We start from the raw sequence: 23,323 nt of genomic DNA, 5'->3' as shown, positions 1-23,323 counted from the left end.
GAGAGAGAGAGAGAGAGAGAGAGAGAGAGACAGAGAGAGAGAGAGAGAGAGAGAGAGAGAGAGAGAGAGAGAGAGAGAGAGAGAGAGAGAGAAGTCAACTTCAGTAAGGACTTGAATCTGGGCTTCCCCAGTGCCAATCCTACATTCATCCACTATTATACTGAATCTTGAGTATTTTAGTTCCTGTAGATTTCAAGTTTAATTGGGTTAGTTTTCTTGATTCAACAAAGCAACAAATGTGTAAGATATATGAAAAGCTCAAATGCTTTACAGTTCTAAATCTTTGAACTTCTGCTTGTGCCTCTGCTTGCTGCTGGTTTGATTTTCTCTTTAACAGGACTCTGATCATTCTTCTCTATTTGATAGGGTCACCATTTACCCTGAGCACTCCCAGTGCCCCAGGGCCTCTCGTATTCACAGCCCTGAGTCCAGACTCACTTCAGCTAAGCTGGGAGAGACCCCGCCAACCCAATGGCTTAATTCTGGGCTACATGGTCACTTGTGAGACCCTGCAAGGTGGAGGTATGTTAGCCTTTGGAAACACATCCCACTTCAGTTGCAGCGCTTCCCCAGCTAAAGCATAGCATTTCCCAATTTATAGAAGAGAGCAGGACAGCCCCAGGTTGCATAAAGTAACCAAAATCACCTGAAATGAAGCATCTGGGAAGAGGAGGGGATGGGTGGGTATGTATTATTCCTTAAGCTTCCTGTTGTTTTTATTTTTGTCTGCTCAGGGGAACCCAGGACTATCTATGTGGAGGGGGATAATCCAGAGACCACCCTCACAGTGCCTTACCTGAGTGAAAATGTTCCATATAAGTTCAAAGTGCAAGCCAAGACCACTCAAGGCTTTGGCCCTGAAAGAGAGGGCATTATCACCATTGAATCTCAAGACGCAGGTATGCTTTGGCGCCAAAGTACTTCTGTCATCTGTTCTTCTTGGTGTGCTGTTAAGGGCACATTGTCAACCAAGGTATAAAAAAAATACAAAATTTCAGTTCCTCTTTCCTTTCATACTGTAAAGTACAAATTATAGGAATAACCAGTGCTGGCTCTGCTCTTGTCTGGTGTTCCATGGGCAAATGAGTGGTGCCTGATTACTCCTGCTGCCTAACCTGAAATGGCCACGAAGGCAAATTGCCAGCAACTGGAAGAGAGCAGGATAACAGAATAACAGAGTTGGAAGGAACCTTAGAGGTCTTTTAGTCCACCCCCTGCACAAGCAGGAGACCCTATACCAGGGGTAGGCAACCTTGGCTCTTTTATGACTCGTGGACTTCAACTCCCAGAATTCTTGAGCCAGCGTGGCTCAGCTTGGAAACCTCTCCCTTTCCCCTCAGCATGGCTGGCTCAGGAATTCTGGGTGTTGAAGTCCACGAGCCATAAAAGAGCTAAGGTTGCCTACCCCTGCCCTATATGATTCCAGACAAGTGGTTGTCGAGTTTCTTCTTAAAAGCCTCCAGTGATGGAGTCAGAGGCAAGCTATTCTGAAGGCAAGCTGTTCCACTAGTTAATTGTTCTCACTTTAGGAAATTTCTCCTTAGTTCTAGGTTGCTTCTCTCCTTGATTAGTTTCCATCTGTTGCTTCTTGTCCTGCCTTCAGGTGCTTTGGAGAATAGGTTGAGCCCCCCCCCCTTTTTTGTGACAGCCCCTTAAATATTGGAATACTGCTAACATGTCACCCCTACTCCTTCTTTTCACTAGACCAGGGGTAGGCAACCTCGGCTCTTTTATGACTCATGGACTTCAACTCCCAGAATTCCTGAGCCAAGCTCAGGGAGTTGAAGTCCATGAGTCATAAAAGAGCCGAGGTTGCCTACCCCTGCACTAGACAAACCTAATCTCTGCAACTGTTCATGTTTCAGCCTTCAGCCCCCTTTTCTGCACATTTTCCAGACCTCTACGTCTTTTTTATGACCAAAATACTGAATGCAGGATCCAAATACTGAATGCTGTATTCTTAAGTGTGGTCTTACTAAGGCTTTATAAAGCAGTACTACTACTTCACACGATCCTGATTCTATCCCTCTGTTAATGCAAGTTAGGATTGTGTTGGCTTTTTTGGCTACTGCCGTATGCTGCTGACTCACGTTTAAGTAATTATCCACTAGGACTCTATGTCACTGGTGTCACTAGGAACTAGTAAGAAGTGGTCATTAGAAACTGAGCCATCACAGTAATCTCTGAAGTTCTGAAGATTGCACTTGTAACAAAGCTGGTTTCCAGAAAAGATGTAAAACACTGCACAGGCCCAGTGGCGTAGCGTGGGTTGTCAGCACCCGGGGCAAGGCAAGTAATTTGCGCCCCCTAACCCGCATGCCTGGCACCCCCCCCCTCCACAGTGGGCAGCGACCCGGCGGCTCGGATCGGATTCGCACAGCCAGCACTGCAGTGACAGAGAGTGAGTGAGCCAGGCAGGGGCAGAGAGCTGCGAGTGTGAGCGCGCCCCCCCAGATGTTGCGCCTGGTGCGGCCGGCCCCCCCTGCACCCACCACGCTACGCCACTGCACAGTCCAGTCAGGTGTGAAAAACCCAAAATTCAATGGCCTTAGCTTTGGGCTGGAGATCAGAAGGACAAATAGAGATAAGCATACTTCCGGTTGCTTTCCTTAAATGTTGTTCTGTGGTGGGGCCTAGGAATTATGCCTTCTCTGCAGCTGCCCTTGTATTGTGGAACGCCCTTTTCCCAGAGATCCAGCAGGCCCCCGTACTCCTTAACTTCTAGAACAGGGGTGTCAAACTGCCGGCCTGCGGGATGGATGCGTCATGGCGAAACCGCGCCCACCCCGCTGCCAGCCATGGGGAAAAAAATGTGATACGTCGCAACACGTCATGTGATGTTGCGAGTTTCATACCCCTGTTCTAGAAGCTCTGGAAATGCTGGCTCTTGCCACAAGCATTGGATAGGACGAGGCTGGAATCCAGTAAGGTGATACTTAGATGTATGGGAAAGTTTGGTCTCAGGACTCCATGGGTTTTTGTAGTTTTTTGAAATTAAAAATAAGTCTTTTGAAATAAAAAAAATGCTCACGTGATTGTGTTCTTAAAGAACAGTGGGTAAGGCATCCAAAACCCAAAGTTAGGGTAATATGGATGTGTCAAAGTTGGGTTCTCATAACCCAATTTGTGTAAATGTAATATATGGGAGTAGATAGCATCCTGAACAGTAAATCAGTTTTTCCTCAACATCATGTGTGGGTGGACTTTTTAAATAATCTAAATTATGTTTTCTTACTGAGTAGAAAACTGATCTTCATGGTAATGCAAATTATTTTTTACAAGTTTCTGCTTTTGAAGCTGTTGCCATCCCCCATTTTAATTCAGTGGGAGACAGATGATAAATGAGAAATAATAAATGAACTGAATATTTAGGAAGATTAGTTGGAACTAAAGTAACAGAAATTTTTGTCATCTTGGTCTTTGAAAGAATAGAGCTTTGTATGGCTATGTGAAAACAAATGTTTTGCTTTAGACACCACCTTCCTGTGTTTTTTCTCAGAGTCATTTTTTATAACATTAGATGGAATGAGAATTAAATATCCAAGCACTGAATTACATTTCCTCCCCACCCCCAATCCTTTCTGCTTCAGGAGTATTCTCTCAATATGGAACACATCAATTCACCAGGGAGGAAGTATTCAATCTCCCGACAGAATACAGCACCCAAACGAGCATCACTCACTCCCTACTGGATCCTTTATATGCAGGTAAAAAAGGGAATGATGGAAATAGGGGGTGCCTTGATTTTCAATGACCTCGCTGAGATCTTTGGGACAGTGTTAATGAATAGTATCTGGGGTTCATCCGAGAGGATAACAAACCTGAATCTCTACTCTGGGATCACAAAGAGAAGGTTTAAATCTTTACTCAGAAATAGTTAATCCAGTCTACTCCTGAAGTTATGGTTATGTTGACGTTAAGAGAATGTGGCCCTTTATGCCTCTTTCCGTGTCTTCCAATCTACTTCAAAATAATAATAATAATAATAATAATAATAATAATAATAATAATAATAATAATAATAATAATAATAATAATAATAGATTCCCCTCCCAAAAGATGGAAGAACAGGCCTTTTCATACATAGCTTTACTGAATGGTACTGTATTCTTTTCATTATCTGAGGAAAATCTCCTATCACTGCTAAGACCAGAGCAGTTATTTCTAAATTAAATAATTGTGTTTTTTTGGTACAAAAATTATATGGAGACTTCTGCCCAATATTATCAAGAGAACTCAGCTTCTACTTAAAGCACACTAGCACCAGCACCCCAACACGATTCAGGCACTTTGGAAAGGATTAAATTAATCACACAAACAGTATTGAGTGCCTGCAGCTGCACCCTAAAATTTTTTAGTTATGATTTCACAGGAAGGTGGTCTTTTAGACCAGGGGTCCCCAACCTCTGGTCCATGGGCTGGTATTGGGCCACGGCATGCCAGCAATCTGTCCACACAAAGAAGCAAAGCCCCATCTGCAGGATGCAGGCAGCACACAAAACCACCCACCCTCCAGTCCATGGAAAAACCTCTCTCCACGGAACCGGTCCCTGGTGCCCAAAAGGTTGGGGACCTCTGTTTTAGACGATATCAGAAACATGACTTCAGGAAGGGCTGGGATATTTACTACCTCTGAGGGGGTTTAACTCTTTCCCAAGTGTCTAAACAGGTCCAGGAGGTATCAGATAAATGGCTCCAGGGTGTTCCTAAATAGATCCCAGTGCGGGAGCCGAAGTCGTAAAAGTGATGCTTAGTGATTACAAAAGAAAAAATAAAGTATGTAAGCTTTCACATATGCATGGCCATGTGTTTATGCACATACGCAGATTAAACCTGCATAACCCATCATTTAATGACAGTTTAGTGAATAAAGAATTTGCAGGATTTGCAAAATGCACTTTTATAAACCAGAATATATTTGGGTTTACATCACATGCGCAACAAAACCCAAACAGTCAATGTTATGCTTTAAGTATGATCTGCAAATCTAGCCACGGGGAAGTTGCTGTTTATGCAATCTTTATTTGGTTCCCTCATTTCAGATGGGATGCTGATGACTACTCAGCGAGTGGAAAGTGGCGGCACCCTTACCAAACAGATCACCAAAGAATACATCACCAGCACAATGTCCAGCAATAGTGGGACATTCTCCAGACAGACAGAGAGACAATTCTATGAAGCTTAAGTCCAGAAGGAAACTGCCAAAAAGACGCTCAAATTTCAACAAAAGGTTCTGGGGCCATCTTTCAGATGGAAGCAGATGGCATTCTCTGTGTTCCACTAGCCCCAAAAGCCACTCACTGGCCATTGCTTTTGAAATACCACCAGGTGGTATCTGCACACAGCCTAGCTGGTAACCTAGCATCTTCTGAAAGGAGCTTTTAGCAGAACACTTGGTTATGAAATTCTCTTGTCTAGTTCTACTTTTGAGTCCAAGTCATGAGTCTCTGCTTTGCTGCTCTTTACCTCAGACCATTCCTTTTAACTTTGCATATTTTAACTGGATCGCTTCCTCTTTGTTGACGTTAAGATCATCCTGTTTTTTTTCTTCTGAGCATGATAACATCCTGTTTCTCACATACATTTCTTGCAATGCAGAGGAATTAGTCCAATTGTTGTATGTATGGTAAGTACAATCCCCTGCTGTGCAGTACTGTTGCCTATTTTATAACGTAAGGTTGCTAAAATAAATGCAGGTAGTCCTTGTTTAACAACTGCCTTGTTTAGCAACCATTTTCAGTTGCAACAGTGATGAAAAAGTAATTTTTATGACCAATACTCATATTTATGACCTTATAAAGCAAAGGACAGCTGAAGCAAGAGCACAAGAATAGATAGTTTCACTTAGCAACTGCTTCACTTAAGGACTAAGTTGCTGGTCCCAGTTGTGATTGCTAAAATAAGAACTACTTGTAAACCCTTTTCCAAAAAAATTCCTGATACAACATGGGGGCAATTAAGGCAACTTTTGTTATGGACAATTAATATCTTTACAGAGGAAGCCCTCAAAATAAACTGAGTTTCTTTTAGCCAACAATTTAGTTACTTTTGAATGAGACTCATGGTGCATTTACAAAAGCCTCAGTCATAGTCCAAATATCATTGTTTTCCGTGCATTTTCCTACTACTTGCTCACTCTTTGTTTTTTTAACCATATAAAAACTGCTAAACTGACAATGATAGAATCATGTCATGGTGTTTTTTGGGGGAAACAATCCTAAGACCCATCCATCTGGAAACAAACTGAAATTAAAATTAACATTAGGGCTGTGGTTGCATTTTTCAGAAGCTGCCCAGGAATTTTTCAATCAGAAAGTCCAAATACAAATGTGGCAGCTTATCCATCTAAATCAGGGGTCCCCAAACTTTTCAGCTTTAAGACTTGTAGACTTCAACTCTATGCTGGCTGAGAAATTCTTGGAGTTGAAGTCCACAAGTCTTAAAGTTGACAAGTTTGGAGAGCCCTGATCTACATGAGTTTATTCATCAGAACCAATCATCACGCAAGGAGTGGGTAACTCTAACTGGCTTGAAGGTGCCCCATAGTTGTGTGTGTGATGCTCAGAACAGATGGACATAACATTTCTTGAAACTGAACATTTGCTTATCAATGTCATTAGGAAGAGTAATGCAGCTGGGCCATTCAGGTAAAATATATCAATCTTGAGCTCTTAGAATCCCATATTCAGTGCTGTGAATCATATTGTTAAAGTTCCCAGACTGTCTTTTAAAAGGATGAGATTTCTTTAATATTCAACAGGAATATTGATTTCCTGGATCCTTTGTAAGGGAGTTCCAAATAATTTCTTCCTAGGAAAAGCTGCATGAATTTTTATCTCCAGAGTGTCCCATTTCTTTTTCTGATACGATTTCCAGTTTCTTGCAAATTCTTACTACCGATTAATAAACTTTTCCCTCATCATAAGAGCCATACATCTTGGTATAATCCAAAGAGTCCCTGGAGGTATCTATCGGCCATATTTTAGTAACATAATCATTCTAAATACAAGTTTTAAAAGCATCCTATGCTTTCACTGATGTATAATGAAGAACACATTATAATGTAAATTACATGTTTGTAGATTATTACAGCTTGGAGAGGTTGATGGAATTTAGTACATATGCAGTTTCAGTATTTCAGAGATCTGACAGATGGTGCTTTGGACCAGATGGCTTTGTATTGCACTTAATAAACATTTTCTCTATGATCACAGCTGGTTTTTTTAAATTTCCAAATATGCTATGTGTAAAAACAACAAACCCTTGATTGCTAATGAGGGCAATGATACAGATCTTATACAGACCTAAACCTCGATAGGCTTAGGCAATAAAAGCAAAATATATAACTTCTACTGAAGATATTACTAAAATGGCCAGAACTGAAAGGATAAGATACTCAAGATTAGCATTAATGATTAGCATTAATAGCAATGCTATCTGTCTTTAAAAATATTATTAGGAAAAAGTTAAGTATGCATCTGTTTAGTAGTTGAGATATATGTGAAGAATAATTGAATGATTTTTGTGAATACATTTAAGTGCCCAGCTGAAGCTCATTTTTAATGCAAGTGTTGCCATTGCAAAACATACAGTTGGAATAGTACTGTTGGGATATAATGGCTGCACCAAACACTAAGCTTTACATAATAACACAGGCTAGGTATTTGATAATTTAAAATCTGGTTAATGAACAGTTGATGTTAAACGGGTATTGGCTGGGCTTACACATTACTAATCCATGATGTGTTTAACACTGTGTTTAACACTGTGCTTATGCATAACATTGGTATAATAAACTGAGGTTTACAAATCATGGCTGGATCAATATCATGCTAAAATGAAAGCCAATTAACCACATGAAGGTTTCATACAAGGCAGCATAGCCAATTACTTTAAGGTGACAATCATACATTCTATTGCGAGAAAGGTTATCATTATTGCAAATTTTACTTAATTTAGATTAGTATGTCCATTGGATCAGAGTTTGGGCAGAGGGAGGGGAGACAAAAGATACATGCATCATGGCATCATACAAATGACACAACTTTGCATCAGAAGTCATGATGCAATTACACCATCACATCATCTCATAGACATGATGCCTGTTTTATTTTGACTTCACTGTGACTGACTACAGTTGTCACTTTCTACCACAACACTTAGCTATACCAATTACATGGGTTGAGGGTATTATCTCACACCAGCCTGTCCTTGTAATTAACAAATGATAATATGGAATGAAACGGAGAAACTCATCGCAAAGTGACTCTATTCAAGAGATGCTTAGTGGATAATTCACTTCTGGAAGATGGCTCATTAATGGGAAAGAATAGAAGCAATATTTAGAGCACAATGTAAAGGAGAAAGCCTATTTCCATTAGGAAGATTAAAAAGGGAATTGCTTTGGAGCTGTGGAGTTTATGCCAGATTTTCTCAGCCCCAGTATTTCCATCCAGATTGCTGAAGGAACTTCTCATAGAAAATTGTATGCAGAAATCAAGGACTATTTAGTCAAACTCATCACGGTGTTTCACTGAAAAGGCAGGGCTTTTTTTGTCATAGAACGCTCAGAATGGAGTTCCGGCACCTTTTTTGGATGGAACCTTGTAGTGTAGGCAAGGCGGGTTGTATGACATGTGTGAGTTCTGGCACCTTTTACTTTTACAAAAAAAGCACTGTGAAAAGGAAATTTTGTGCCCCAAACTGTCTTGTAAAGGAAACAAAAAAATCCTTTTGGGGCTCTTGGTCGAAAGAAACAAACATCTGTGTGCGCACACAGTTTTTCAACGACTTCACTGATTTGTGACTGATGCTCCCTTTTATGGAAGAAGTCAAGTCTTTGCTCCAAGCTAATGTCCAGGGAGGCTGTCCCAAAGTGTCATGCTTTTCTTAGTACAGCAGTGAATCCTACAGACCAGGCAGGAGAGCTTTCAATACAGGAGGTGCACTTTAGATCCATCAGCGGGTTTTGTAAAATAGAATGTCGCTGTCCTGCTGTATTTGTCCTAATTGATAAAAGCAAAAAACATGATATGCAAGTATCTGAATGATCAAGGGACACAAAATATATCGGGGAGGGGCGGAGTTCACAAATGTGGAAATTTGACTTGGGGCATAATGGATGGCTTTATATCAGTCAGACGACAATTCTTAAGAGGTAAACCGAAAACAAGAACCATTTTGGCGTAGTGGTTAAGGCATCAGGCCAGAAAGTGGGAGACTATAATGTTCCCGTACTGCCTTAGGCACAAAGCCAGCTGGGTGACCTTGGGCTACTCACTTTCGGACCCACGAAGCAAACAAGGATAAACCACTTCTGAAAAACCATGCCAAGAAAACTGCAAAGACTTGTTCAAGCAGTCTCCAATAATCAGACACAACTGAAGGGAGGGGAAAAAAACCAAAGACATTATCAGCAAGCATATGAGTTTGCTCAAACAGCAAATTTAGCAACAGAAAACATATGCTGATAATGGACGTTTAAGCCAGGAATGGACAACCTGGTTTTTTCCAAATGTTCTGGTCTTCTACAGGGAGTGCAGAATTATTAGGCAAGTTGTATTTTTGAGGATTAATTTTATTATTGAACAACAACCATGTTCTCAATGAACCCAAAAAACTCATTAATATCAAAGCTGAATATTTTTGGAAGTAGTTTTTAGTTTGTTTTTAGTTATAGCTATTTTAGGGGGATATCTGTGTGTGCAGGTGACTATTACTGTGCATAATTATTAGGCAACTTAACAAAAAACAAATATATACCCATTTCAATTATTTATTTTTACCAGTGAAACCAATATAACATCTCAACATTCACAAATATACATTTCTGACATTCAAAAACATAACAAAAACAAATCAGTGACCAATATAGCCACCTTTCTTTGCAAGGACACTCAAAAGCCTGCCATCCATGGATTCTGTCAGTGTTTTGATCTGTTCACCATCAACATTGCGTGCAGCAGCAACCACAGCCTCCCAGACACTGTTCAGAGAGGTGTACTGTTTTCCCTCCTTGTAAATCTCACATTTGATGATGGACCACAGGTTCTCAATGGGGTTCAGATCAGGTGAACAAGGAGGCCATGTCATTAGATTTCCTTCTTTTATACCCTTTCTTGCCAGCCACGCTGTGGAGTACTTGGACGCGTGTGATGGAGCATTGTCCTGCATGAAAATCATGTTTTTCTTGAAGGATGCAGACTTCTTCCTGTACCACTGCTTGAAGAAGGTGTCTTCCAGAAACTGGCAGTAGGACTGGGAGTTGAGCTTGACTCCATCCTCAACCCGAAAAGGCCCCACAAGCTCATCTTTGATGATACCAGCCCAAACCAGTACTCCACCTCCACCTTGCTGGCGTCTGAGTCGGACTGGAGCTCTCTGCCCTTTACCAATCCAGCCACGGGCCCATCCATCTGGCCCATCAAGACTCACTCTCATTTCATCAGTCCATAAAACCTTAGAAAAATCAGTCTTGAGATATTTCTTGGCCCAGTCTTGACGTTTCAGCTTGTGTGTCTTGTTCAGTGGTGGTCGTCTTTCAGCCTTTCTTACCTTGGCCATGTCTCTGAGTATTGCACACCTTGTGCTTTTGGGCACTCCAGTGATGTTGCAGCTCTGAAATATGGCCAAACTGGTGGCAAGTGGCATCTTGGCAGCTGCACGCTTGACTTTTCTCAGTTCATGGGCAGTTATTTTGCGCCTTGGTTTCTCCACACGCTTCTTGCGACCCTGTTGACTATTTTGAATGAAACGCTTGATTGTTCGATGATCACGCTTCAGAAGCTTTGCAATTTTAAGAGTGCTGCATCCCTCTGCAAGATATCTCACTATTTTTGACTTTTCTGAGCCTGTCAAGTCCTTCTTTTGACCCATTTTGCCAAAGGAAAGGAAGTTGCCTAATAATTATGCACACCTGATACAGGGTGTTGATGTCATTAGACCACACCCCTTCTCATTACAGAGATGCACATCACCTAATATGCTTAATTGGTAGTAGGCTTTCGAGCCTATACAGCTTGGAGTAAGACAACATGCATAAAGAGGATGATGTGGTCAAAATACTCATTTGCCTAATAATTCTGCACTCCCTGTATCTGCTGTAGGCAAAACTGCCAATGTCAAGGAATTAGACACCCAGAAGGCAACAGATTGCCTGTGTCTGAACTGAAGTCTATACCATTTGCCTGAAATGGTATAAGGTTTCCTGCCTGAGCAGGGGGTTGGACTAGATGACCTCCAAGGTCCCTTCCAACTTCTTCTTCTTCTTCTTCTTCTTCTTCTTCTTCTTCTTCTTCTTCTTATTATTATTATTATTATTATTATTATTATTATTATTATTATTATTATTATTATTATTATTATTATTATTATTATCATCCAAACAACAACAGTTCTAATAGCAACAGAAAGAAACAGTTCTTAACAAAGAAACCGTGGGAAGATAAGCATCGGTTGGACCAAGATAGTTTCTATGCTCCCCAGCACAGACTTTTCTCCTCAGAACTAAATTCATCTATCCATGCTAAATGCTGTTAAAATCTTTCTTTCTCACACACAGACACTTTCTACTTCATTCCTCTAAAGACATAGAAATGCTTCCTTCACAATTAATGTCGTTACATTAGGGATCTAAAAAATATTCCATGCACGCAGGAGGTTCTGGTCTATGTACAGAACAAAATTAGGGTGTTTCATTCCAGTATGAAATGTGGTAGTTCTGGACAAATGTGGTTTACAATGGGCAGCAAGAAGGGGGGGGAATCCAAGATTGACTTGTGTTTTCCTTAATGCTGGTGTGTGGGAACATGGTGCATGGTACAGCAGAATCTGAGAGAGAAAGGGAGGCAGGTAGAGGGTGTGACATTATTATCAGTGGCTGGAGACAGTCAGGCAAAGGAGGAAAGGAAGATGCTGGGAATTCAGGATCCAGAAGGATATGTTTGAAGCCTGTTTCTTCCTGCTGGGATCATCTCAGGAATAAGCAGGCACATAGGCAGGTGGCAGGTTGTGGCTGATGGAAGGCAGAAAGAGGCAGGCAAGGTGCTGAGAAGATGGAGGGAAAGACAGGCCAGTGCATATGCTATGTGGAAGAGGAGACAAGAGAGGAGGCTTTGCACACCACACTGGCTATATTCACTCCTTAAAATAATTCTGGGATCCTACAAGGTTTGTTTCAGATTGAAACTTTAAACAACACAAACATTTTAGATGTTCCTTCTTTTGTGTTTGTGTGTTAAACCATAATTGATCCAAAATGGTTCAGCAAAACTTCCAGGATACAAAACTTTGTTTCATGTTCAAAATAAAACAATGTTTTATGCACTCATCCATGCTGTGTGCAACCTAGATTTGCAGCATAACACAGATGCTGGAAGCTTTTCTACTTAATAGCAGTTCTGTTCGGCTGTATTGTATTTATATGTAAGAGTGCATATGTATATGTAAGGGTGTAGGTTGTATATAGCATGTTTATATGTGTGTTATGTATGCGTACACTTTTGAGAGCAGGCAACAGAATATCATTTTGAAAATGTGCCAGTGTGCCCACAATAAAAATGATAATAAAGATTATCTATCGAAGACTACAAATTAAATAAAACTAATTATAAAAAACATAGTAAAATGATAAATGACTTCTGCTTTGGTGAATCTGACCTTAGTGGAAAATGTTCTGATATTGTTTTCCAACTGCAGTATTATTAATAAAATCACTAGTGCCTGTAATCAAGAAACAATTCCTCTTATTTAGATTCTTTTTTCAAAATGTAACACCTGTATTCCGGCAAACTGTCAACTTGCAAACAGGTCAATTCCATTTCTAAGAACAAGGTAACTTATTCTTATTCTTTGTGTCAAGAATTATAGAGAGCATTGTTTGAATTTTAGTAAGAATATGTTTTATCTTTAAGCAAAACTTTCTGGATGATGGTATATCATTTCAGTGGATTAAATTGGACTGCTGGGACATGAAATTTGTTGTTAAATTCATCACTTTAGTTATGTATCATTTTTCTAAAGCAAATTTTTGAATATCTAAATTTTGGAAATAATAGTAATCTTAACAATCTTAACAATCCAAAAGCACTTGTCCAAATCTACTAGCTGATTTAAATAAAATTAATAAAACCATTTGATTTTGTAACAAATAAAATATTTGCTCATAGGGCAAGATGTTAGCCTAACATAAGTTATGTCTTACTTAGTCATAGCAACAGCAATAGCACTTAGATTTATATACCCACAGTCCACAGCACAATCTGTGCAGTTTACAACGTCAGCATATTATCTCCAATAATCTGGGTCCTCATTTTACTGACCTCAGAAGGATGGAAGTCTGAGTCAAGCTTGATCCCAGTCAGGATCAAACTCCTGGCTCTGGGCAGAATTAGTCTGCAATACTGCATTCTAACCAATGTGCCATCATAGTCTGATTGAAAAAGAATAGTGGCTACTGACCTGGATCACCCATTATACTAAGACACAAATCATGTTTTATAAGTTGCTGTAGCTGGGTCCATATAACATGCCAGGCCCAAAGAGACCTCCTATTGGCTTAGCAGCTTGATTGTGAACACAGCCATTTTCACAGCATAAACCTCATGTTTTATTTCGGTCTTATACCTTATATCACTGATACCCCTAAACCAATACCCTATATATCCCTTCGGGATATAAGTTTAGATTCATAAAATTTTGTTCTTAAGATTTACAGTGAGGAATTAGACCACAAAAGACAGCCAGGCAGAAAAATAGGACTGAATTCACGAATGAAATGTATTGATGAACATATTGGAATTTCTGATATCAAAAATAGTTTCACTCATCAATTACAGCCTTTATTCTAACATATATCTATCCCCAAAGAGAGTGCTTTGTATCTAGAAGAGCTAAACGTAGAATCCAAGAAGAAAATCTGATGTTAAAATTCTGCTCATCTCTGCTGTAAACTAGAGAGCTGAACCAGCAGTCTGTTCTTATAGCCCGATTCCCCACATACCTTGATATGTTCCAGAACTTTTTCTGCAGCTCCAGATTCAAGAAGAGTTACAGTGCAACCTCCAAAACCACCACCAGTCATTCTGCTACCATACACTCCAGGAACTTCCATGGCAGCAGCTACCAGCTCATCTAATTCTGGACAACTAACTTCATAGTCATCCCTGATGGAAGGAAAAAAATAAGTGATTTTTAAACAAAAATGTGAAAAAACCCTTGTAAATTACTATAAGGAAGGAAAGAAGCTATGCACAAGGGAGGGGGGAAGGTTAGGAGTTACAGAAGATCTAATCAATATAATGATAGACATGGGTTGATGTTACAGAAGTACCCAGTTCTCACCTTGGGATACATTAAAGTCGAGCTGGGCATTTCGCGGCCTTGGGCCACATCCACCTCTTTGGCTGTCCCTGTCCGGCCCGCATGAGATCAATCAGAAATTAGAAATCAAATGTAAATAAGTGTACACTAGGCATGCAATACCACTGATCGCTTTCATTCTGAAGGTGACCTTTTTTTTACAATTTATTTTTGTACATGTGTTTGTGCCTATGCACCTTCACAGCCCTCTTGGTTCAGCCCTCCACAATAGTCTCAATTTCTCATGTAGCCTCTTGGACAATTAATTGCCCACCCCTGCATTAAAGTGCATCATTTGCAACAGACAAACTATGTCATTACACTGCATGCAGATCTTTGTTGATGGGATATGGAAAAGAATATGATGCGCCAAACTGACTTCATTTACTCTTAGGAAGAAATGTCCCATGTGGAACAAATATAATTAAGGCTGACAACCTAGTCTACACTTTCTCTATCTTATTTAAAAATATACCTTAGCTGGCTAAAGGCATGACAGATTGTTTTTTATGGGTCCCTCTGATGATACACAAACAACAGTAATTTGGAATGTAAGAGGAATAAAAAGTAGTAGGTCTACATTAAGGTGTTCTTAATTCTGTGAAATCAAAGAGATGCAATAGATGTACAATAGTGGTAGTCCTCAACTTATGACTACAATTGAGCCCAAGGTTTATGTTGCTAAGTGAGAAATTTGTTAAATGAGTTTTGCCCCATTCTGCAACCTTTCTTGCTACACTTGTTAAGTGAATCACTGCAGTTGTTAAATTAGTAACACGGTTGTTAAGGGAATCTGGTTTCCCTATTGGCTTTGCTTGTCAGAAGGTTTGCAAAAGAGGATCAGTTGACCCAGATAAATTTGAGTCATTTGTCAAGCACCCGAATGTAAATCACGTGACCATGGGGATGCTGCAGCAGTCATAAGTGTGAAAAATGGTCATAAGTCACTTTTTTCAGTGCCATTGTAACTTTGAATGGTCACTAAGTGAACCATTGTAAGTCGAGGACTACCTGTACGGTGTTTTGATCTTCTGCAGTAAATAGCTTTGGTGTACACGTACATCCAGTCTACATACATACAGGAAAATCTTTACGTGGAAACCCAAAAATGGCCCTTTGATACTGTAAATGTTATTTTAAAAAAAAATACAAAAGGAATAACCTACGTTGTATATCAGCTTCAGACTGTTGCCTTACCGTAAGGAATTGTGGCTCTCTACCATCAGCTCTCCAAACCTCTTATAATTCCTGGCCTCCAGAGCCTCGGCTGCCCTAGTCGTCCGTTCAATCTCTCCAATCACATGCCTGGCTCGCCTGTACATCTCCTTACTCAGGAGGTTCCTGGACTCTGGAGAGAGACGAGAAAAACAAAATGAAAGAAGATTCAGTTAGGGCTGAAAGGTTAAAAATGATCCCCAAGTGGGAAGTTTTGAGCTTCTAATGTGCACTCTGTCACCTCCTGTATGACAGTACAGGTAGTAGTCCTCACGTACAAGGAATTTTCTTGTACAATGACCATCTGCAATTAAGGAAAGTCACGGAACAGTAACTTTACAATCCATCCTAGCATTTATGACTTTTGCAGGTCTGGAAAGCAAAAGGCAAGCTGAAGTAAAATCATAAGCCCAGTCACTGTTTCTCTTAGCAATGGCTTTGCTTAATGATTGAGTTATGAGTCCCAATTGTGCTATAGGAGCAGGACGACCTATATGCCCAGTATGTAAATTCCCTCTCTCCGTTTCAACTCCTTTTGCACTGAAACAGAGATATAAAACTTCAGATGTTCTGAAGGCTGGAGGCTGACATGCCCCCCCCCTTTCCAAATAATGTTTACCCTCTAAGTCTGACATGGTGGCTTCTCTCAGGCTTGCCTTTCCCAGCAACTTGGCTGCCTCTTCGCACTGTCGTCGACGTGTGGGATACTCGCTGCCTGTCAAAGTATGTCGTACATTGGAGTTGGTGATGAGAACAACTAAGTCTGGGTCAGTCAAAGGGACCAGGCGAGTTTCCAAGGATCTTGAATAACAAGAAGACATAACTAGACCACATGAAATGATGCTAAAGGTGGTTGCTGGGTTTAGTTACTTATACATTAAGAAATACCGAAATGAGCTGTCATTATAAACCAAAGTGCACTGCCCACATAAAACAACTTTACAAATTCAATGCTTTAAACTTTAAATCTGCTTTCTAAATTCTAAAATGGACATGAGTTCGGTATGTGTTATATTCTAACAATTTCTAATATTCTATAAAAATATTCATACAATCATTGAAAATTGGACCTTAGACATCAACTTAAAGAATATTTAATTTAATTTAATTTAATTATGGGACTTATATGCCGCCCTATCTCCCGAAGGACTCAGGGCGGCTAACAACAATAAAACAACAATAATACAAATATTAAAAGAGATTAAATTTATAAAGCCCCACTAAAACCAATAATTAAAACAAAATTAAAACCCCCATCTTCAGTCCAGGTTGGCCAGTTTGAAAAAGTATGTCTTTAGGTCGCGACGAAAGGACCGGAGATCTGGGGCCATCCGAAGTTCTCGGGGGAGCTGATTCCAAAGGGCAGGCGCCCCAACAAAGAAGGCCCTCCCCCTGGGGGTCGCCAGCTGACATTGTTTGGCCAACGGCACCCTGAGGAGACCCTCTCTGTGTGAGCGCACAGGGTGATGGGAAGTCGTTTCTGGCAGCAGACGGTCCTGTAAATATCCCGGGCCTAAGCCATGTAGGGCTTTATAGGTAAGATTTAGCTCTATAGCTTTATAGGTAGGATTTAGCTCTATCCCCATCCTCAGCAACTCACCCAGTGCTTAAGGCGGAAGGGTTATCTGAATGCCCTTTGAGAATTTTATTCCACAAATACTTTACAGGAAGTTTTTGTTTTTTTTACAGAGCAACATCATCCTTCTTCTCTTTGAATACTGTGAGCCTAGTTAGATGAGATAACTGAGCTGTGGAGACGTGATCTCTCTACATAGATGGAAGAAGTTACAAGAGAATGACTATTGCCACATTCTGACCTGCAGTCTATCAGCAAGGCATGTCCTTCTTTCCCCATCACGGAGATAAATTGGTCCATGATACCACAAGGCATCATTGCAAAGGTGTGTTCTGCTTTCTGGCACACCAGTGCCTTAGTAACTGGATCTCTGTCATCTGTACCAAGGAAGAAAAATATCCACTGACAGTTTAGTACTTTATTTCCATATAAAGGAGAGAGGGGGAAATATATAAAAAATTGATATTCATATATATCAAAACAAGCCAAAACATGAAGATGTATAAAAGATGCAGCCTTCTAGTGCTTGTTTTCCAGGATTTGAGCTCTTCAGAATGGGCATGGCCAAGAAATTCAGCCAATTGTTCTCTGCCTATTACACAGGAATCTCCCGAGTGGCAGATCTCATCTGGAAATGAGCAAATACAGCTCTAAGGCAGGGGTAGGCAACCTTGGCTCTTTTATGACTCATGGACTTCAACTTCAACTTTAACTTCCCATCGCCCTGTGCGCTCCCACAGAGAGGGCCTCCTCAGGGTGCTGTTGGTCAGGGAATGTCGACTGGCGGCCCCCAGGGGCAGAGCATTCTCTGTGGGCGCGCCTGCCTTCTGGAATCAGCTTCCGGTTGAGCTCCGGATGGCTCCCGACCTTCACTCGTTTCGCCGCGACCTGAAGACTTGGCTATTTGAACTTGCCGGCCTGGACTGAGGGACTTGGATTTTAGATTTTAAATTTTAAAAACTTTAAATTTTAGTATGTGTTTATTGTTTAGGGCTATTTGATTTAATCTCATTTTAATTTTTATACATTATGTGTTGTTTATAGTGTTTTAATTGCCCTGTACACTGCCCCGAGTCCTTTCGGAGAGGGGCGGTATATAAATCCAAATAAAAAAAATTCCCAGAATTCCTGAGCCAGCTGGCTCAGGAATTCTGGGAGTTGAAGTCCATGAGTCATAAAATAACCAAGGTTGCCTACCCCTGCTCTAAGGCATTTGGGGAGATCACACCTATCCCTCTTATGTTTATATAGTGAATCCAGGCTTATTTGATGCTTGAACCCTCCTCCCAACAGGGATAGTTGCTCTCCAAGAATCCTTGATATGTTGTTTGAATTCAGCTGCTATGCTTTGTAAATGATGCAGGGGTGTCAAACTCGACGCATCACGTGATGTGTCACGATGTATCTCGACTTTTTTCCCCTTGCCAGAGCTGGGTGGGCATGGCTTCCACGTGATGCATCCGGCCCGTGGGCCGGCAGTTTGACTCCCCTGCCTTAGAGGGTCATCCACTAACTAAATTCTAATTCACTATTTTGTTTTTAACAGTGACCATGGAGGTGCTTGAAAAAGAGAACACCAGAACCTATACAGGTCAGTCTTTCTCCATCTAGCCTGGTGAGTTGTTCCATGAGTGGTAGCAGCTTTCTAATTTGGCAGAGTATTCCCCAACAGTTTGGAGTTGCCAGAGATTGCAACACATATCTACAAAAGTTCTTGAGCTGTGGTCAACCTGTCTCATTTAGCTAAAGAAGTCAAAAAGGAAGCAGAAATTTCAGGTTGAAAAATATACCTCAGACCAGCCTTCTAAAGGGCTACTGCAAAAATCTGGAATTGGTTGATGGCAGCAAAGAAAGGCAGGAAACATTCTTTGCTTCCATTTCAATGTCTGCATTTTACATCTCAGTCCCTAGCCTTCCCCAACATGGATGTTCTCCAGATGGGTCATTTTCTGTCTCAGAATTCCCAATCATGCTGGATGTGTTGAAACCAATTTTCTTTGTTCTAATATTTTTCTATAGTTATTTTGAGAATAAATAAATATATTTCAAACGTCACTGTTGGCACCCTAAATGGTAAGAATTCTTTTACATTCTTTTCCTGGTAGGTTAAGGTCTGGGTTTGGGAAATAAAGCTTTATGTTCCCCCTCTCTCTCTCATTAACTCAGACATATCAAACACAAGGCCCGGGGGCCAGATCTGGCCTGCGAAGTGGTTTCATGCGGCCCGCGAAGCCATCCTGGAAACAGTGAGGGAACGGTCCCCACTGCCTTGGCCCTGGCCCAGAGACCCTCCTCCTGCCAGAGACCCTCAGATCTGTTCCACTCCTGCCCAGGCCCCTATAGGCACCCTTGATGCGAACGATGTAGAGCTGGCCATGCCCACCCAGTAGGCCATACGCACTCTAGCCACGCCCACCCAGTAGGCCACGCCCACCCTGGCCACACCCACCCGGCCCCCTGAGGGCAACCGCAATGCTGATGCGGCCCTCAATGAAATTGAGTTTGACACCCCTGCATTAACTCAAGATTAGTTGGCTAAAACATTAACAATAACCCTGAACTGATGGAAAACACAGTAGATATGAAAACCAAAATGCACCTTGTATGTTTATTTAAAGAATGATTTAAATCACACGAGCTTCTCTTTTTCTTTCGTGGTTGTTGTTTTTTTCCATCACTTTAACTTGCCCCACCATCAACTGCCTCTTATTTCAATCCTTCCCTCTCGAAGTTGAAAGGAAGGAAGGAAGGGAGGGAGGGAGGGAGGGAGGGAGGGAGAGAGAAAGAAAGAAAGAAAGAAAGAAAGAAAGAAAGAAAGAAAGAAAGAAAGAAAGAAAGAAAGAAAGGAGAAAGAAAGAAAGAAAGAAAGAAAGAAAGAAAGAAAGAAAGAAAGAAAGAAAGAAAGAGAACTTGTGAGAGGGATCGATTGAAAGAAGAGCGGCAGTTGTTGGTGGGGCAAGTTAAAGTGATGGAAAAGAAGGAAAAGAACAATTAATTCCTTCCTTCCTATGATGTATCCAGTTAGTACTTCACTTGCTTTAAGGAAAATGCAAGTAATCTGCTGTTTCATCACAGGCATAGTATAAGTCTTACCAGAAGAGAGCTGCTGCAGGAAGGTGTACACAGCCACTTCTAAAGAGGCTGAACTTGAGAGACCACCACCTATTGGTACATTACTCTCTATCACAACATCAAAGCCTGGGAGAGGGCCAGCTACAATGAAACAGAAAAACAGCACAGGGAGAAAAAAAAACATAATTCAAGGCACATCCCACAAATGATCTATAATTTAACTATTCTGAAGAGCATCACATTTAACTAAAAATCTGTCAAGGTTTCGGAAAGATGCTTTAAGTAAAGAGCTACACTTCTTTGGGGTCAAAGACACAGTGGCTGGAATTGCCTATCCCACTGCTATCTCGGCTTTGTGGATGATGGGAACCCATTTAATGGGTTACATGGCTAGCACCCCATTAGATGGATATAGCAGGAAAATCTTCCTAAAGACCTACTCAGAGTGAGGGGATAGGGAATATTTCAATCTCCCTATTAAATAATGTTATGTTATAGTCTTTCATTCTTGCCAAAGAGAAGTTTGTTGTGGGAGGGCTCACTTGGGGAAAGGGCAGTTTTGACTGCATGGTTATAGCTGCTATCTAAACTTTCTTTACTCCCTCGTTATGGATATCCCAACAGCCAATGTAATAACCTCGATCTTTGACTGATTTTGGATCTTACCTTTATAATGCTGGATAACCCCTTTTACATAATTAGCCCAGCGAGGTTCTCCAGGTTTCAAGGAATCATCTTCCCTTGGAACTGGAAAGTGCACAGTTTTAGGGTCTTCCGCTTCCTCTGCAGTTGTAGTTATGGATATTATTCCATCTTCCCTTGGACTTCCAACTACTACTGTTCTCATCTGTATGGCCTGAAGGAAGAGAGCACTGTATAGGGCAGCAGTGGAAAATCATCTAGTCTTCCAGCAGTTGATGAACTACAACTCCCAGTGTCCCCCGCAACAGGCTAGGAGTGCTAAGGATTGTGGTTCTACAATATCTGGAATACAACAGGTATGGCATGCGTGCTGTAACTGAATAAAAAAGATGGGCAAAGTTTCTGGAAAACCCTTTTTGCATGGTATTTCCCCCTTACAAATGCAAAGGAGTACAAGAATGAATAGACATGAGGATGAGGAATATGATTAGGAGTGGTAGATGAAGAAGAATGACTCTTTGAGATTTTTAATTTGGTCACTACGGATAATTATTATAATGAAGAAAATCCTTTGATTTGTACCGATCTCTCCAATATAGTTCTTAAAAACTTTGAATATGCCTATTAACTGATTTGTATAAAAACATGTTTCCCAAAATATACAATTGCTGACTTCACACATCACACCTGACTAATCTATGGCTTGATATTATGCAAACTCAGCCAGTATGATGAGTCTGGGGTTCAGTGTGTTCAATGAACCAAGGCATTTGGATTAATTTAGTTACATAAATTATGGATCAGCTTTTTGTCAAACTATTATTTTCAAACAATGTTGATATTATTGCAAAATGGTGTCCAGCTCCGCCTATCAGATATCCTCAAATCAGAGCTGCAAAAAATGGTAGGAAAATGAGTTTGGAGAGGCAGAGGGAATCTTACAGCACACATAGAGATATCTGCTTCCATCAAACTGGATGGAGTCTATTGTTATTCAAATGTTCATAAATTGCCATCACTGTACAGGATATCTTGTACAATACAAAGAAATAAGTGGCTTACAATGTAAAATGAAGCCCCATAGAGGAACAGAGAATATGCAATTACTTCTTTAGGATCCGGGTGAGATTTTTATTATCCAATGGGCATTATAGTTCAATATGTCTAATGGACTGAAGTAGGACCTTCCCATAATAAGTTCTGGAAAGTACTTCCAAGCCTATGGTCCACAGACATAGAAAGAGTATAACTTCTTTAGAAAGCATACTTTCCGTTGGGAGAGGGTGATCAAAGATATTTTGGGATTTAAGAGTAGATTTTTAGCAGGATATTAATGTGGCATTCCAAAATTTAACTGTCCCTTTAACTTGTAATGGAGGCATAAGTCTTAAGAACCATTTCTAGACGCAAACAGATTCAGTAAAAGGGAAAAAAAGAAACCACTTCATATATAGAGTATAGCAAATTATACTGTAGAAAGCTATAAACAATAAAACTACATTCTAATAGAATGTGCTGTGCAAACCTAGCCCAAAGGTTTGGGAGTTATTTCATGAAATTAGGTTCAGTGAATATCTTAGGATGTTGTCAGAACAGCATTTTCACACTCCGGAACTTTATTTATTGCTAAATTTTTAAAAATATTTCTTCATCCAGTAAAAATTTTGCAACAGGAAATCATAATGTTTAGAGATAAAATTCAACTTTTTAAGGAACATTATTTGCCTTTGAATTTATTACTATGTCAGGGAACTAAGACAAGGGCAATGAAAGCATAGCTTGAAAAAAATAGCTTAACATTTTCTATTTTATATTTAGTGAATATTTAACTCCACGTTTGCGCAATCCAACCAGGCTTAACTCTGCTGGACGTGGAAAAGATCAAAAAATATTCCTGAAAGGAGTCAAATCTTCAAGCGTAGTCTTCAGCAGCTTCGCCTACCATTGACAAAAAATAATCTCTTTAAATCCCGGCATTTCCATAGTTAGGAACAACATTAGTATCTTAATGGGAGACACGGCTTTTTTATTCTCCTCCTCTACATCGATGAAGTCAACAAGAAGGAATTTCACGAGATGTCTTTGGAAAATCCCCATAAAACTGGAAGAAGCACAGCCGAAGTTATCTGATTTTTCTGCACCGCATTGCTTCCTTACCATAGGCAGCACGAAACCTTGATTGTAATCGGTGTGCTCTCCGATCAAATTTACCCTTCCGGGCGCCGACACTGCAATTTTAGGATCTTCCTCGCCATAAACCCTTTTGTACACTTCCCGAGCGGCTGCTAGTAGCGACCTCACTGGGTTGGATTCTCTTTCTTTTGCCATGATCCCGATCCACTTGCAAGTTGCAGGCTCGAGGATTAAAACTACCGTCCCCCGAAAGAGCGAACCGGTGATCTGCGCAGACGCGCGACTGCTCTCGCTTCCAGCATCCGCGTTCTGATCAAGGCCCGCCCT

At 40.6% G+C, this 23,323-nt stretch overlaps 2 protein-coding genes across 5 annotated transcripts in view; one reads left to right on the top strand and one right to left on the bottom strand.

Moving 5' to 3' along the window:
* Window positions 1–7,208, top strand: part of ITGB4 (integrin subunit beta 4) — an 83,837-nt gene extending 76,629 nt beyond the window's left edge. For all 4 annotated transcript variants that reach the window (XM_083351353.1, XM_083351354.1, XM_083351351.1 and 1 more), the window contains 4 exons: window positions 367–522; window positions 735–899; window positions 3,591–3,707; window positions 5,043–7,208. In XM_083351353.1, coding sequence (XP_083207479.1) covers window positions 367–522; window positions 735–899; window positions 3,591–3,707; window positions 5,043–5,185 — 581 coding nt within the window. In that variant the 3' untranslated portion in view covers window positions 5,186–7,208. The remainder of the gene's footprint in view (window positions 1–366; window positions 523–734; window positions 900–3,590; window positions 3,708–5,042) is intronic.
* A 139-nt stretch (window positions 7,209–7,347) lies between these two features.
* On the bottom strand, window positions 7,348–23,298 carry GALK1 (galactokinase 1). The gene is made up of 8 exons (XM_083351365.1): window positions 23,021–23,298; window positions 20,888–21,077; window positions 20,243–20,362; window positions 17,391–17,526; window positions 16,193–16,374; window positions 15,556–15,706; window positions 14,000–14,162; window positions 7,348–9,005 (listed from the first exon to the last, which is right to left on the bottom strand). Exons 1-8 carry the CDS (start codon window positions 23,189–23,191, stop codon window positions 8,931–8,933), a joined length of 1,188 nt encoding a protein of 395 aa, XP_083207491.1. The 5' UTR covers window positions 23,192–23,298; the 3' UTR covers window positions 7,348–8,930.
* Window positions 23,299–23,323: the final 25 nt, after the last annotated feature.

Source organism: Vipera ursinii (genome assembly GCF_947247035.1).
Source record: "Vipera ursinii genome assembly, chromosome: 2".
Lineage (NCBI taxonomy): Eukaryota > Metazoa > Chordata > Lepidosauria > Squamata > Viperidae > Vipera > Vipera ursinii.
This window is presented reverse-complemented; position numbering and strand designations above follow the sequence as displayed.